Here is a 15,161-nt window from a genome sequence, read left to right on the forward strand (position 1 = left end):
TCACTCGCCCCATCATAACTTACGCCGCACAACCTTGATATGCATAGTTCTTGTTTGCTTAGCAAAACTTCTATAGTTTTTTTTTTTTTTTTGAGAGATAGGTAATATGCTATCCGTTTTGTTTATTTCATTTAGAAATAAATTTAGCTGAAAATTAATGTAAATGAACTAGGATTCAAATTTGAGACCTAATATACCGATCATCAAGTCTTTTGCCACTTACGCTAGAAATGGTCCGTACAAAGCTTCTATATATAGTTGCTTTGTGAGACTACGCATCGGTGTTAAAAACATGCGTAATACGCAAAAATCTTTCCATCACATAGCCTCAGTGATCTACAAAACGCAGAACAAGAGCCATTTGTTCTTATATGATATATCATAAAATTCAAATAGTGCAATCGCAAAGAAAGAATCCCCAAGCTCCTTGATGATAACATTGGTTGTTGATCTAGCGCAAGCACTAATGTTATGTACAATGCCCCTAATAATTTCACGTGGGATAGAAAAAAAAAAAAAATTTGATTGGAAATATAAGAGAGATCTCACAAGGCTTAAGTATTTTGGGCCAATAGTTTGGATCCAATAAGTTATCAATGGGTTGGGTTGTTTTAGTTGGTATCAAAGTCGAATATCAGACCTGCCGGAAGTGTGAGAGCTAAATGTTATTAATGTGGAATAAAGTGTTATCTCGCACCTTAGTAATAATAACTGAATTTAAACATTTTGAGCCTGTGGATAGAAATAAGGTAAAATGCACAAAACTTATTTAAACTATGAGCCATTTTGAGTCAGCTATCCAATCTTTCAAAATCTTAATTTTACTACACAACCTTTCAATTTGTTTGATTTAAACCCGTAAACGTCGCTTTAACCTCAAAATTGAATCACCATTTATCTTTACACATTTAGCTAATATACTTCATGCCATTCTCGCAAATATAATTTTATTGAAATAAACAATCAGTTTCAATTTTGAAGTCAAAATGCCGTTAATTGGCTGAAATCAAACAAATTTGAAAGGTTGCGTGATAAAATCAAAAATTTTAAAAATTGAATAGTCGATTCAAAATAGTTCATAGTTCAGATAGATTTTATACGTTTTAACTAAGAAATAATTGAGAATAACAAATAATTGCTTGTCGTAAACGAATATTAAGTTTTTCATTGCATAGCTGTTTCCTTGCCTTCGAAAAATGCAAGGTTTAGATAGATAGATAGATAGATAGATAATAGCGTAGTAACACAACAAGCCAAATTCAATGCATTTTCGGACCAATTAATGGCATGTTTATTTGGATAGATGTGGGGTGGAAGCGGAGAGGGAAAAAGCCGTCTTCGTCGTAAATGATCACTTTTGTTGTTTGGTTCGTCGTAAAAAAGTTACGGTCGAAACTCGAGTTAACCTGAAACATGGTACGAAGTCAATTACAGTAAAGTTAGGTGAAGAAAAAATAATAAAATAATATATCAAGTAGAGATAGTTATATTTCAATATATTTAATTATGATACTAATTATTTTTTTATTCAGTTGGCATGTTTAAGATATGATAAAAATTGATTAGTTAAGTTTTAATATTTTTTTTATTTAGTTTGTACAATTAAAATATAATAAAAATTGATTAATTAAGTATTATTATTTTTTTACTTTATAATTTTATTATTGTATTACTATAATTTATGTATAAAAAAATAATTTAGTTGTTTAAATTAAATTTTAATTATATAAAAAATATAATTATATTATTTTTATTTATTAAATTATTTATTATTTATACATAAATTATAATTTTATATTATACACTTCCTACCAAACAAATAGCAGAGCTAATAAAACTTCACTTTCATAACTACGAAACAAACAACCGGAAAGAAGTAATTTTTACTGCACTCCATTTCAACCCAAAGTCCACTTAACCCAAAGTTCAGCTTCGGTAAAACAAAAATGCCCTAAAAGTCCAAACATTGACCGTTCCGAGTACAAATGGCAAAAGACTTGATGGTTGATACCCGAGGTCCCAAGTTCAGAGTATAGTTATTTCACATTTCCAGCTAAATTTATTTCTAAAAAAATGTGCGAAGTGGTAGCTTACTACCATTATTTTTAAAAAGAAAAAAGAAAAAAAAAAAAGACAACTAAAGGTCCAAACAACCATTAGCACAAAGGCCCAATAATAAGTTTGCAATATGGTCCTAAGAACAACAAAGAGCTAGATTAAGTTACCCTTCGATTTGCCATCACGTAGTTTAACACATTTTCACTTTAGTATTTTATGATTCAAAAATTGTAATTAGGGCGTAATAAAATGATGCTTTTTGCAAACTATAGGGCGATAAAGTACAGATTATAGAACGGTGAAACGCTACATTACACTGTTTTATAGTTCGCAAACGTATCATTTTATGTGCCGGCCCGGACCGATGTATAAGGTCGGACTACCGGGTCGGGCCAAAAACTATTGTAACTAGTTTAGGGTCCGCGCCTCCGAACCAAATTTATAATTGGGCCCACATTTTTTGGGCCAAAACGGGCCGAGGGACTATCACCAGTATGGGCCTTGATGGGCTGAAATCTTTTTTTAAAAAAATTTGTATTTTAAATTTTTTGACATTGATTATGTATAGATATATAGGTTTTACTCAATAAATGAATTTGAGATTACAATTTTTACAAAAATCATTCAAAATATGAATAGTTTAAATTGTATGCTTAAGTAAAGAAAAAAAAAAAAAATATTAAGGAAAAAAGCAAAAGAATAAAGGGCCGTACATGCGAGAAAAATGATTTTTGAATAGAGACAAAACTAACAACTGAGGCTTCTCAAAGACGCGTCATTGCGACACTCCCCATTTAAGTTTTTTTTTCTATTTTTTTAAAACTTATGCTCCCCTACATCCTATATATTATGTTGAGAGATTTTTTTTAAAAAAATTAAATTACATTTACAGTAGGTTAAGCATGTGCACCACGGGTGTATAAAACTACAGTGCATTAACTTTGAGGACATTAAATTAATAAATTCTAAAGGTTCGATTGGTTCGGAGATAATGAATATTGAAATTAATTTGTTTAGGCTAAATTATAAAAAATTTTCTTATAAATACATGTACTTTTCTTTCTAAGTTTCAAAATCTCTATTTTACTATCTCAATATTTCAAGTTATTGCATATAGCCCCCTTCTGTCAGGTTTCTATTACTATTTCGTCCATTTCTAATTATTTATATCGAAAATACTCTTCAAAATGACAAAAAAATATATTAAAATTTTTTTTATATAGCAGAACTAAGGGCAATTTACTCATTTTGCCATTTCCATTAACGCTGTACCCTTTCGAGAACATTTTTGAAATTTTAAAGGGCACCGGCCGTCCAAAAAGCAAGGGGCAAAGAGCTTGGTGGTTGGTACCCAGAGTCCCAAATTCGAATCCTAGTTCATATTTCCAGCTAAGCTTATTTCTAAAAATAAATAAATGAGCGGGTAACATGTTACCTTTCTCGCAAAAAAAGAAAATTTAAGAGGGCAAAATGTATGTTTTTGAAAGTTTGAGAGGAAAAGTGAAAAACTGGGTATATTTAAGAGGTTTTTTCTAATTTAGTCATTTTTTTTTTTATTTCTGGACTACCTTGTTATTCCCGAATAGTCAAGAATAAAATAAAATTATATTTGGTTTGTAATGTTGTTATTCTCAAAAATAGTTTAAATAAATTGTGTTTGTTTAATTTTATTGAATAGTAGAAAATACTGAAAAAAGGGATGGTTGAATTTGATATAAATATGACTTAATAAAACTAATTTATTTAAACTATTTTTGAGAATAACAACATTACAAACCAAATATAATTTTATTTTATTCTTGACTATTCGGGAATAACAAGGTAGTCCAGAAATNTAAATATGACTTAATAAAACTAATTTATTATAAAAATAATTTAATAAAAATATTGAAATTTGATTTAGTAAAAATAATTTATTATAAATTAATTTATTTTTTTCAAATTCTATTTTTAATTAAATTTAATAAAAATAATTTATTATAATATTTAAGTACAAATAATATGTATTAATATGGTACAATTAATAATTTTATAATAGAAATAATTTAGTATAATCTATAACACTATGTCTATATAATTTACGCTAATTCAATTTATGATATTAATGAAGTTTTAAGTGTGGAATAGTTTATCCTGGAATATTTTATTTCAGCAAAAAAATGTCCCATTTTTTGGAATAGGAGAAATAACTTTCGTTATTCCCGCTTTGTCTCCGAAATAAACAGGGCCTAATAGTTTAGATGAAGGACCAAACTCAAATTCTGCCGAAACATCGCGGATCATGGCAAAATTTTTTCTGCAAATTTTCTAATTGCAATGCATTTCCCCTCTTAAGTTTGACAAACTGTTGAATGATCATACTTTTCAAACTAGTTAACAAAACACTAAGTAAACCGTCGAATAGATACGACGAACGACGAACGCAAGAATCGATCGATTACGAAAGAGAAATGTTACCAACAATCAGAAGTCAGAAAAAGAAAATGTATATATTCCAGTGTGATTCTTTCCATCTTACACATGATAATGTTTTTCTTGGCAATATTCTACCTAATCTTAGCAAAATGAGTGAGTTTTATCTACAAAGTATATTCCTAATCATCATAACTTTGTACACATGCAGTGTATCCATGTAGAAAGTGGAGTTGCCCACATGACTGAAACTTTGCTGCCTGCTCCTTCAGTCTGAAAGTTTGGATCATCTGAAAACAACTGCTGCCAGCAATCCAACATTTTAGTTTTACCATCTGATCTTTGGACTGAACTGAAACATGCGAAATTTGATAAGTATGAGAAGTTTTGAAAGGGATGCATCAGGTGCAGGTATTAATTTTTCCAGGCACACAAGGAATGGAAGGTAAGAAAATAAAATCAAAATTTCGAAAGATCCGAGAGATTGGAGAGTCGTTTTCAAATGATCCAGCGTTCGAGGTTAGCTTTGTATGCTTTTACAGAGTATTATTAATCCACCAATTTCAATTCTTGTGAGAAATTTGCCCACAACAAAGAGAGGAATGATGAATGAATGGTTGAAGATCTGTGCTGCTGCTGCTAAGTTACTAGCTCTATAATCTGTTCCAAATTTGCTGAATCAAAAATTACGGTCTCCTTTTCACCGAAATAGAAAGAAAACAGAAAAGCTATCTGATTTCTGTATACATAGAACTCCTGTGTGCAAATTTGTGTGTTGAGGGTGTGACCAAAATCCGGTAAAAAGCCCCATACAGCAGCATTAAACCCCCCCACCCTCCATGATAATAGCAAAGAATCTGAGAGCCCTCTCGCCCGCTCTACGTGTTCTGGAGCACTCTGTACAGCTCATCTCCCATTGCCTGCAGCGTAACCGGCTTCCTGATCAAGCCGTTCATCCCCGACTGCAAGCACTTCTCCCACACGCTCTCATCGGCAGAAGCCGTCAGGCCGACCACCAGCGGCCAGCACCCGCTTCTGAACTTCCGGATCCTAATGGCCACTTCAAATCCGTCCATTCTATTCGAGTTGAGATCAAAAATCACGATTTGGAAGGGCGTGTTGGAAGTGCCGAGGGAGGTTAGGCGTTGGGTGCATTCATTGCCTGATGAGACGGAGCAGACGCGGCAGCCCAGTTTCTCGAGGAGCTTTCGGGTGACGGCGCGGTTTACATCATCATTGTCGGCTAGTAGGACGCGGAGGCCCTTGAAATTAGGGGAGGATGATGTACGGTAGAGATCTAAGGATCCGACGGAGACCGGCGTGAGGGGTTGTAGTGGGAATTGAAGGATGAGAGTTACACTTTCGGTGTGGCCTTTGGAGTTTGAAGTTGCCCAGATGTTTCCCTGCATCATCTGCAATGGGAAAAAGACTGCACATTAGAAGTGGAAAAAAAAAAAAGAAAAAGAGGAAAAGTAATATATATTAGGTAAAGGTAGAAGAGAAGATTGATAGCTTGTTTGGATGCATGAATTTCTTGTTCAGATCTCTATCCGTTTACTTGAGGGACATATTAATTGGTTGATGAGAAGTACGAAAAGATGTCTACAACTGTATAGAATATATGGCCTCTAAACAATTTTGCCGGAAAATTGTAGATCATGTTGTAGGTTAAGTGTGGTATCGGAATATAAAGATTTCAAATAGCTAAAAATAAAACACATAGGTTATTCTCATAATAGAATATCACCATGGCTCTCTAAGTTGTCACTGGATAACTCCATTCAAACATCCAAACACGCCCTTCAACATCCTTCCATTCCCCTAAACGGTCGATTAAAGAATGGTCCTTGAGCAAGTAGGAGATATCCCAGATAAGTTATATTCTAATGTTAAGCAGGTACTAAGGTGGCCTCTTTGGATGTCGAAACAAGTTATCCAAAGATAACTTGTACAATATAAGGATCTTTTGCAAATAGGATATAGACAGGGACAACGAGACACCAAGCGATTCAAACATGGTGACTCATCAACTTTAAAAATACTAGGATACTCACACGACTTGAACATAGCCATTAAATATCTGTTTCTTAACCTATAGAAAGAATTTGATCTTCAACTAAGCTGTAACTATATTAATTTATAATTTAAGTATCTATTCCATAATGTTATATTAAAAAATAGTATAACATTGATTTCTCCGATTGCTTGAAATACTACACAAAATAGAATAAAAATTGAATCTTTATGTCCTCTTACAATTTCTTGTATGAACATGCAATCAACACGCTATGGACAAATGTGCAAGATCATGAAGGAATGCAATGGATACACACAATCCACATGTGCTAAGCGAGTAAGTGGAAAATGGATGCTAAACATGCAGTAGACGCATGAGAAGCACATGAACATGGACTACCTGCAAAGGTGACATGGCCAACACGAAAGTGTCCATCCTTTGTAGCTACTGTTGAATCTTAATAATTTCAACTTTTCATGATATTACATCCACCAACAAGGTGATTTATCATATTTCAGGAAAAATGACATAGAAGCCAAATATATTATGCAGCTGTAGATATCTTCCCATACTCCACATCAATCAAATTAGAACACGCCCCTTAAGTAAAAGGTATTTGATGAACATCCAATCAGAGAATAATTATTTTCCATGAAACAAAATATATACACACACATTCGCAAAAATCTCCTATTCCCTCCAACCCTCCCTTCCTATTTTCTAGGCCGTACTAAGGCCAAGCAGACTACAGTCTACAGAATATTCCATAGCATCTAATGTCCAAAATTCATTACTGGTAACAGATGGATGACGGAAGGTGACAGATAGATTATGACTGTTAAAAATTTTAAAACTTATCTTCTAGTATGTACAAACCTGAAGCCTGATAACGGCTTTTCTAAGTACACTTTATTTCCTTATCAAGGTTGGCTCTTGAATAAACAAAGATAAATGACAAGAAAGCCCTTCTTATTCTATTAGTAGGAAAATTTTGATGGTCTACTCTAGTCGCTTTCACAAACAGCTTTCAAAGTAGGGGAAATTCAAATGGCAGCTTAATTAAAAACTACCCCAAATCGTAAGGACGAGGAAAGCAATAATCCAATTATCTAGCTTCCAATAGTGACCAAGTTTATGTACCCATGTAATAAATATCTCTCCTCGGAACCCCCAACCCCCCTCTTCAACAAGTAACTTTCAAAGGCTAAGTAAATTATTACAGCACCCTCTTTTGGGCATCTCATCTTCGGTCTTCCAATGACACTGCATACAATCTTTTTGACTTAACAGGGTCTTTACGCAAGCTACGAGTTCATTAGACACTTCAGCATAGTTGGTAACTTGGTGTATGAGGTACCTAAACTCTTTCAAATCACACCTTGACCTATCAACGCAAGTCGTACAGATGACACAGTTTTTGCTACAGTGGTCAGTTGCAACACCACTTAAATCAAAGTATAAAATCTCGAATAGTCCAAATGTTGTCAACAGAAAGTTTTGCTTCATACTAGAAACTTCCCTCTGAGGAAAGCAGAAATTCTCATGAACAAATGTAACAAAGAAGAAATTATAAGCCTCTTAAAAGATTAAGATCAGATATAATTTAGGGAACTATAATGCTTTTAACAATATGCAGCATAATCCATGAACTTGCTACAATCAACATGAAGGAAAAAGTCCACTTTGCAAAGGTTATAACACATAGGATATGTCTTAAACCAATTATATTGTGCCGAGTGAGATGGAGAAAAGTCCAATCAGGCATAATGATAATCGTACAATGAAATGAAGCTTCAAAGATATATTTTTTCTTGTTTTTTAATGCAATGAGGAGACATTTGATTGGATGTTGCAAATCTATGTGGAATAACCGGCAGAGAAGACTCTCTCAGGATGAAGAGTCTAGCTATATCACATTTTGTTGAATAAAGTCCCAATCATCTTTCTCGATGTTCAAATGAAATTTTGAAAGTAACAAATCTGTTTATAGAGCACACTTAAAGCTCAGGTGCATAAGATTCTGTTTGGATGTACGAACATCTTGTTCAGTATAGCTCGTTCGTTTACTCAAGGGGCATTGAAGGCAGAGGTAGTTGATTGATGACCCCTACCCGCATGATATATGCAGTGTCTGACTGATTTTTCTTGGATTGTGATTATTAACTTATTTTGCCTCCTTGGATTTAATAACAACCAAAAATCATAATGAGCGACAATAATCACCACACAGCTTGTTCCAACATCCAAACAGGCCCTAAATCTGCAAACTACTTTAGCAATTAGCACTACTGTTTCTTCAGATATGTGGATGAAAAGGACATGTTGTATGGCTATGGATTAATCTGTTTTTTTTTTAGAAAAGCAAATATACTGCATACAAGTTGGCTAAATCAGATATCAAAGTACATAAAAAGTTAATAGGGGTGTACCTGCACAAGCTTCTTGCACATGCTGAAGCTAAGGCCCATCTCCAAACTTTCTGAGGGTTTCCGAGAAACATGACTCGAAGATGAACTTGAAGCATTACTTTGCAACCTTTTAATCCCAATTTCAAACTTCAAACAAGTATAGCTATCAGAAAGACTCGATTTCCATGGAACCCATTCTTGATCTTGCCTCGCCTCGCCCTCACCATAACTACGAACAGAAAACGTAAGCGAACCTTCATCACAACCATTTACTAGAGTACCCACCATATGCAAAATCAAATGGAAGAGCCTCTTCTCGTCACCAACAACTCGTTCTGGAATTGACCTCTCCGCCTGAAATTCAAAACCAATGCCCTTGCAACCACAAAGACATTTAGTAACACTAAGAGCTTCCTTAATCATAGAGCGAATCTCGAAGGGTCTCATCACCAACGATAACTGCTCGCTGTTGGTCGTAGCTATTTCCATCACGTCATTGATCAATGTCGAAACAACACTACTAGTTTTCGCAATTGAATTAACAATAAGTCTTTGTTCGGGGCTGACTACTTCTTCCTGCAATATGGAAAGCAAACCCATAATGGAGTGAATCGGCCTCGTCATTCCTTGGCTCATGGCTTTTTGGAAGGAATTCCTTGCTTCGGTCGCCATCATTGCTTCCTGCTTAGCTTGCAGCAAAACCCTATTTTGCTCGGCAAGTTTATCTCTCATCAGCTGAGATTCCTCTAAAACTGAAGCATGGGACAGGGCAACGGCAACTTGATCGGCAACTACTTCAACAATCTCTAACTCCTGGTAGCTCCAAACCCTAGGATCATCTCTAGGGAGAACCAAAACCAATATGGCATAGCTCGCTTCAACTACTTCAGGTGTCCCACCTTTAAAATTAGATACATTTAGCATGGGCATTCGTATTGCCGCCACAGGCCCCGACTCAAGTGTTCCTCTACTACTCGCGGAACCAAGAACAGAATCCGGCCCTAGAATCTTCACACCCTTTGTTTCTTTTATCTCTATGACATCCGGGTCATCCATCGGAATAGATTGAGTGTACAAATCAGATGAACTCCTATCCCTCAACTGATGGGTCAAGATCATACTCATTCTACTCTCATCAGGCATCCACACTGCGCAATTTTCCAGGCTCAGTGTCTTCGAGAGCTCGACCAAAGTAGTGTACAAAATAGTATGCCTATCAAGTGATTTTCTAATCTCTCGGGTAAGCATGCGCACGTGCCAGCTTGCCTCCTCCTGCCTCTTCATCAACCCAACCTCGCGATCGAGCTCGCGCGCTTTTATTCTCAAGAAGTTCTCCCTCACTTTTATCCTGAGTAGCTGGGGAATTAGTGTCAAGAGGGTTATCGCGGTGGCAAAGGAGACTAGCGCGGTCAAGAACTTGGAAACGGTGAGGCTCAACACAAGGAGAAACGAATGAGGCTCGTAGGTGAACACATTGAGGAGGTGAGTGAGTCCGCAGAGAACGATAAAGGCGCCGAACTGTATGACGATCCATTTGAACGGGAAGAGGTTGGAGCACGTGGCGAAGTACAAGAGCTCGAGGGGGATGGAGAAGTAGGCGGCGGCGATCAAGAAGTCGCTCACTTTTTGGCACTGGAGTATGCTCTCGGCGCTCCAGAGCGTGTCGCCATCGCAGTTGCAGCGGGAGAAGCCGATCTCAATGGCGGCGGAGGTGGAGAAGAGGAGGGAAAGGATCAGGAGCCCATGGAACAGTGCTCTTAACATTTGGGGGGCTTACAAAGCTTCATCCATTCAATCCATTCGTGCATGCGCCATCGCAGAAATCAAAACTCTTTATCTTCCTAGAACAAAATTACAGATGGATCGCCACAACTAAGATTACAAGAAAGAAACTTTAAGAGCAAAAGAGAACATATTTTAACAACATGAATAGAATCATCTGCTTAAATATACCAGGCATGATAATCCATTCAGATGCAATTTACAAGATCTAAAAATAAAACCAACTTACAAATCTATATAATTATCTAAGATCTAACCAGCAAGATAGGAACATACTAGCCCTAATCAGCATGCAAAAGAAGGATAAAACAGCATGAGAAAATTTCTGAGCATTAAATGTGAGAACTAAGTTTCACACAAACAGTAAATAAATAAAACTAAACCCCTAAAGCCCAAAATCACTTCTTTCCTCTTCTAATTGACCAAAACATCACCAAAAAAAGCCATAATTTCTTCAGGATCATGTATTAAACATGTTTTAGTAGCATCAAACACAACAAATCGTGCCACAGAGTTATCAAATCCAACATGCCCTTTAACACCAAACCTGTAAATAAGATCCCAACACCATAAAAATCTCACCTTTACTTAATCCTTCCCCAGCCTTTTATACACCCAAATAGCCACAAAACCCAACCATTTTAAGCGCAAAAAAAATGATAATAATAATCAACAGGAGAGGCACAGGAGCACCAACCACCAACAAAAACAGCAACACCAAGGGGGGATTCGGAAAAAAAAACCACTACCTACAAAACCACCATCTCTAATCCACGTTTTTCACACCAAAAACTCCCAAAGCAACCATGAGATCCACCTCATTTGAATCAGGGGAGCCCAAAAGGGGGAACTGGGCCTCTCTCCTTTTCACCTCCGCGCCAATGGTGGCATCGACGGGGCCACTCCATGAGCTCCTTCCAGGGTTTCTCTAGGGGAGATTCATGGACATTTCCCGTCGATTTCGGGGCCACGGAGAAGCATCTCAAGAGAGCCGGGGGAGTGGGATTTGGAAGGGGGAGGAGAGAGAGAGAGAGAGAGAGAGAGAGAGAGAGGGGAAAAGGGAGGAGCTTTTCTTTTTTATTTTCCCTGTTTTTTTTTTCTTTTTTTTTCCTATTTGCACCCACTTCTTTGACTTATTTACGCCTCCCACTCCTCGGTTTGTATGCGTGAGGGGTTAAAAAATAATAATAAAAATAAATAAAAAAGAAAAAATGGGTAACCGTACGGAAAACGGAAACAGCGCAGCAAAATTTGGAAAACTTTTTTGAAAAAACTTTAAAAACTATTCCTATAGTTTGGCATTTTCTCACTTTACTATTTTATAGTTTAAAATATATTATTTTCGTAAACTATAATTTTATTTATTTTTTTTTGTTATCTCCTTCACTAATTTTTTTTATTAAATCAGTGACAAAGTTAAAACTAAAAATTAGTAAATTGAATATTCGATAAATTATAAGTGGGGTATCTGAAGTTTTTTATATAAGATTTAACGAAAAGTTAACGGAGAGACTGACGAAAAAAAATAAAAATAAAACCACAGAGTACTAAATTGATACACTTTAAAATATATGATACTAAATAAAAAAGTGTGAAACCACACAGAAGTGGTATTTGAAAAGTTTAATCTTTTTTTTTATTTTTCTTTTTGGATCTGAGATTTGAAATGGGAGAGTTAGCAATTAGTATCCGGTGGTTTAAAGTGTATCAAATTAGTACCCTATGGTTTCGCACTTTCTCACTTTAGTACCCTATGGTTTCAAGTGTATCAAGTTAGTACCCTATGGTTTCGCACTTTCTCACTTTAATACTATATGGTTTAATATTTTATTAAAGTATATACCACGAAATGGATAATAAAAAGAGAAAATTAAAAGCATAGGATACTAACTTAATACAAAAATAAAACCACAGGTAGGGATGGTAATCCAGCTCGCTATTCGCAAGTCAGCTCGTGTTCGGCTCGAAATAAGCTCGAGATTGACTTTATATTTATATATATAAATAAATAATTATATATATAATATATATTTTTATTATTTAATTTTTAGCAAAATAAAAATATAAAGGCGATCTCAATTATAAAAAAACTCATTTATATGTATAGTTTCAACTATTAGATCAAAGTCTGATGGATAAGATTTTATAAATTTGTTTTTTATATATATTCAATCTAATTCTTTTAACTTATTATCGTTGGCCAGTTCGTCAAGCCAGCCCGATCGCTCTTAATTAACGACCGAACACAGAATGAATTTTTTGGCTCGATACTTTAATGAGCCAGCTCGTGTTCGGCTCATTTATTAAATGAGCCAAACACGAGCCGACCCCAGCTCGCTCGTATTCGGCTCGTTTACACTCCTAACTACAAGGTACTAACTTGATACACTTGAAACCACGGGATACTAAAGAGAGAAAGTGCGAAACCACAAAGTACTAACTTAATATATACTTTAAACCACAAGATACTAAAGTGAGAAAGTGAGAAACCACGGGGGGTATTTGAAGCTTCCCCTAGAAATAATACTTAAAATATATCCTTCAAAATTTTAAATATATCTAATTTAATTTTTTTATTATTTTTAAAAATTTCTCTGAATGTACACTTCACCCTTGCATTTACTAATAAAATTAAAAAATTTGAATAGTAGCGAAGGGTATATAAGTAAAAGCCTTATTGTACTAAGTGTAGAGCTATTACATTTTCGGAAATATAAAGAAACTGGTACTTCTGACTTTTTGGCATTTAAATTAAAAATTATATGATGGGAATAATAATGGTCTTCTTATGATTTAGGCTTCGTTTAGTATTACGGGGAGATTGAATTATGTGCGATGAGAAAGTATGATGGAAAAATATCATGGTTGTTTTCGTACGTAATATTAGGTTCCGCATATCGCGATAAAATCAGTTCTGATGCATTTTCTGCGGTCTCAGTGGAGAACGTAGAAGCATATCCCTATATACTTTTATCCCAGATAGACTTTAATATTAAACTAAGCCTTAGAGGTCCTCTAAGAGATAGCATAGTCAAAATGTTAATCTAAAAGTTGAAAAATTCAGAAACACCAATTTCTTAATACTTTCGACTGTACCCTGCATTAATATGTTCAAATAGCAAAACAGTTTTGTGCTATAAATACATTTTCATATAAGATATATAGAACTTTTGGATTTGTCAAATTTTCTCTTGAAAATATCTCTTTTATTCTTAAAATACAATTATATGTATTCTGATACAATTTAAAATTTCAATTATTGTAAACTTAAAAAATAAAATAATTTTGAATAAATCAAATACTTTTCTTACTACTTTTTAGCCAAACTAGATTATTATAATTACTGCCTTTCCGCCAATTTAAATAATTATAATTATATAAAACCAATTAATACATCAAAATTTACAAATAATATTTTTTAAAAGAAACAAAAAATTTTAATATAAAGCGTGTGGATTGCACGTACTTCTACTAGTATTTTCATAAACGATGGTATATTCTAATTATTCTTAATACATGATTTAACTATATATTATATTTTATTACCATAGCTACTAATTTTGAAAAATGAAAGCTTTAAAGCGCGTGCAATGTATTTTTTTTTTTTTTAAAGAAAGGTAATCAGCTACCCGCTTGTTTATTTTTTCAAAAAAAACTAACATATTTGATTTGAAAGATTTGAAGTTTGAAATAAAAATTAGAATAATAATTTTTATTTTTGTTGTCCAAATAAAATCGAATACTCGTAATGGTGGGAATCAATTTTAATTTCGGAAAGGATTGTGACGCCCCAACTTCCAAGGAGTCGCCCATCCTAGGACTACTTCCGTCCTAGCACGCTTAACTCTCTTAACCTTTTGGGCCTTACCACCATCCAAAATGCTTAAACCGGGTTAAGAGTTTAACCATATTATATCTCATATATAGGACTATCTGGGGTCTCACAATCTCCCCTCCTTTAAACCCTGACGTACTCGTTAGGCTCAGACTCACAAGTACCAGGCGATGTGAGACTCATCTCGCTAGCCCGTCATCCAGACCCTGGCTCAGCCGAGACTCATCTCACACTTCCGGCTGGTAATTGGCTCTGATACCATCTGTGACGCCCCAACTTCCCAGGGGGTCACCCATCCTAGGACTACTCCCGTCCTAGCACGCTTAACTCTCTTAACCTCTTGGGCCTTGCCACCACCCAAAATGCTTAAACCGGGTTAAGAGTTTAGCTCTATTATATCTCATATATAGGACTATCTGGGGTCTCACAAGGGTTGAGAAAAAAGACTTTTTTTTTTCACAAACAATTATTCAAATTCAATATTAATCTTATATTTAGCTTTAGAATAAATTTATATTATAATTTAAGTTTTAATTATGAATTCAAAACCAAATTAAAATTTTGTACTAAATTTAAATTTTTGCCTTTAAACTTGAATTTAAATTTTAAGCTTATATTTTTTTGATTAAATTTGGATAGTAAAATTAAA

At 34.7% G+C, this 15,161-nt stretch overlaps 1 protein-coding gene across 3 annotated transcripts; it reads right to left on the minus strand.

Annotated features, from left to right (window-relative positions):
- On the minus strand, positions 4,936–11,756 carry LOC109707541 (ethylene receptor 2-like). 3 transcript variants are annotated; one of them, XM_020228871.1, is made up of 3 exons: positions 11,427–11,756; positions 8,917–10,736; positions 4,936–5,882 (listed from the first exon to the last, which is right to left on the minus strand). In XM_020228871.1, the coding sequence occupies exons 2-3, from the start codon at positions 10,657–10,659 to the stop codon at positions 5,349–5,351; spliced, it is 2,277 nt and encodes a 758-aa protein (XP_020084460.1). In that variant the 5' UTR covers positions 10,660–10,736; positions 11,427–11,756; the 3' UTR covers positions 4,936–5,348. The 3 variants fall into 3 exon arrangements, with proteins under 3 accessions (XP_020084460.1, XP_020084462.1, XP_020084461.1); XM_020228873.1 differs by having other exon boundaries at positions 11,375–11,756; XM_020228872.1 differs by having other exon boundaries at positions 11,260–11,756.

This window comes from Ananas comosus, linkage group 3, assembly GCF_001540865.1.
Source record: "Ananas comosus cultivar F153 linkage group 3, ASM154086v1, whole genome shotgun sequence".
Taxonomy (NCBI): domain Eukaryota; kingdom Viridiplantae; phylum Streptophyta; class Magnoliopsida; order Poales; family Bromeliaceae; genus Ananas; species Ananas comosus.

Excerpts from the sequence above, each read along its gene's own strand:
- LOC109707541 (XM_020228871.1), bottom strand. The coding sequence starts at position 10,659 with ATGTTAAGAGCACTGTTCCATGGGCTCCTGATCCTTTCCCTCCTCTTC. Across the intron at positions 5,883-8,916 it reads TGTGCAAGAAGCTTGTGCAG|ATGATGCAGGGAAACATCTG; the intron begins GTACACCCCTAT and ends TTCCCATTGCAG.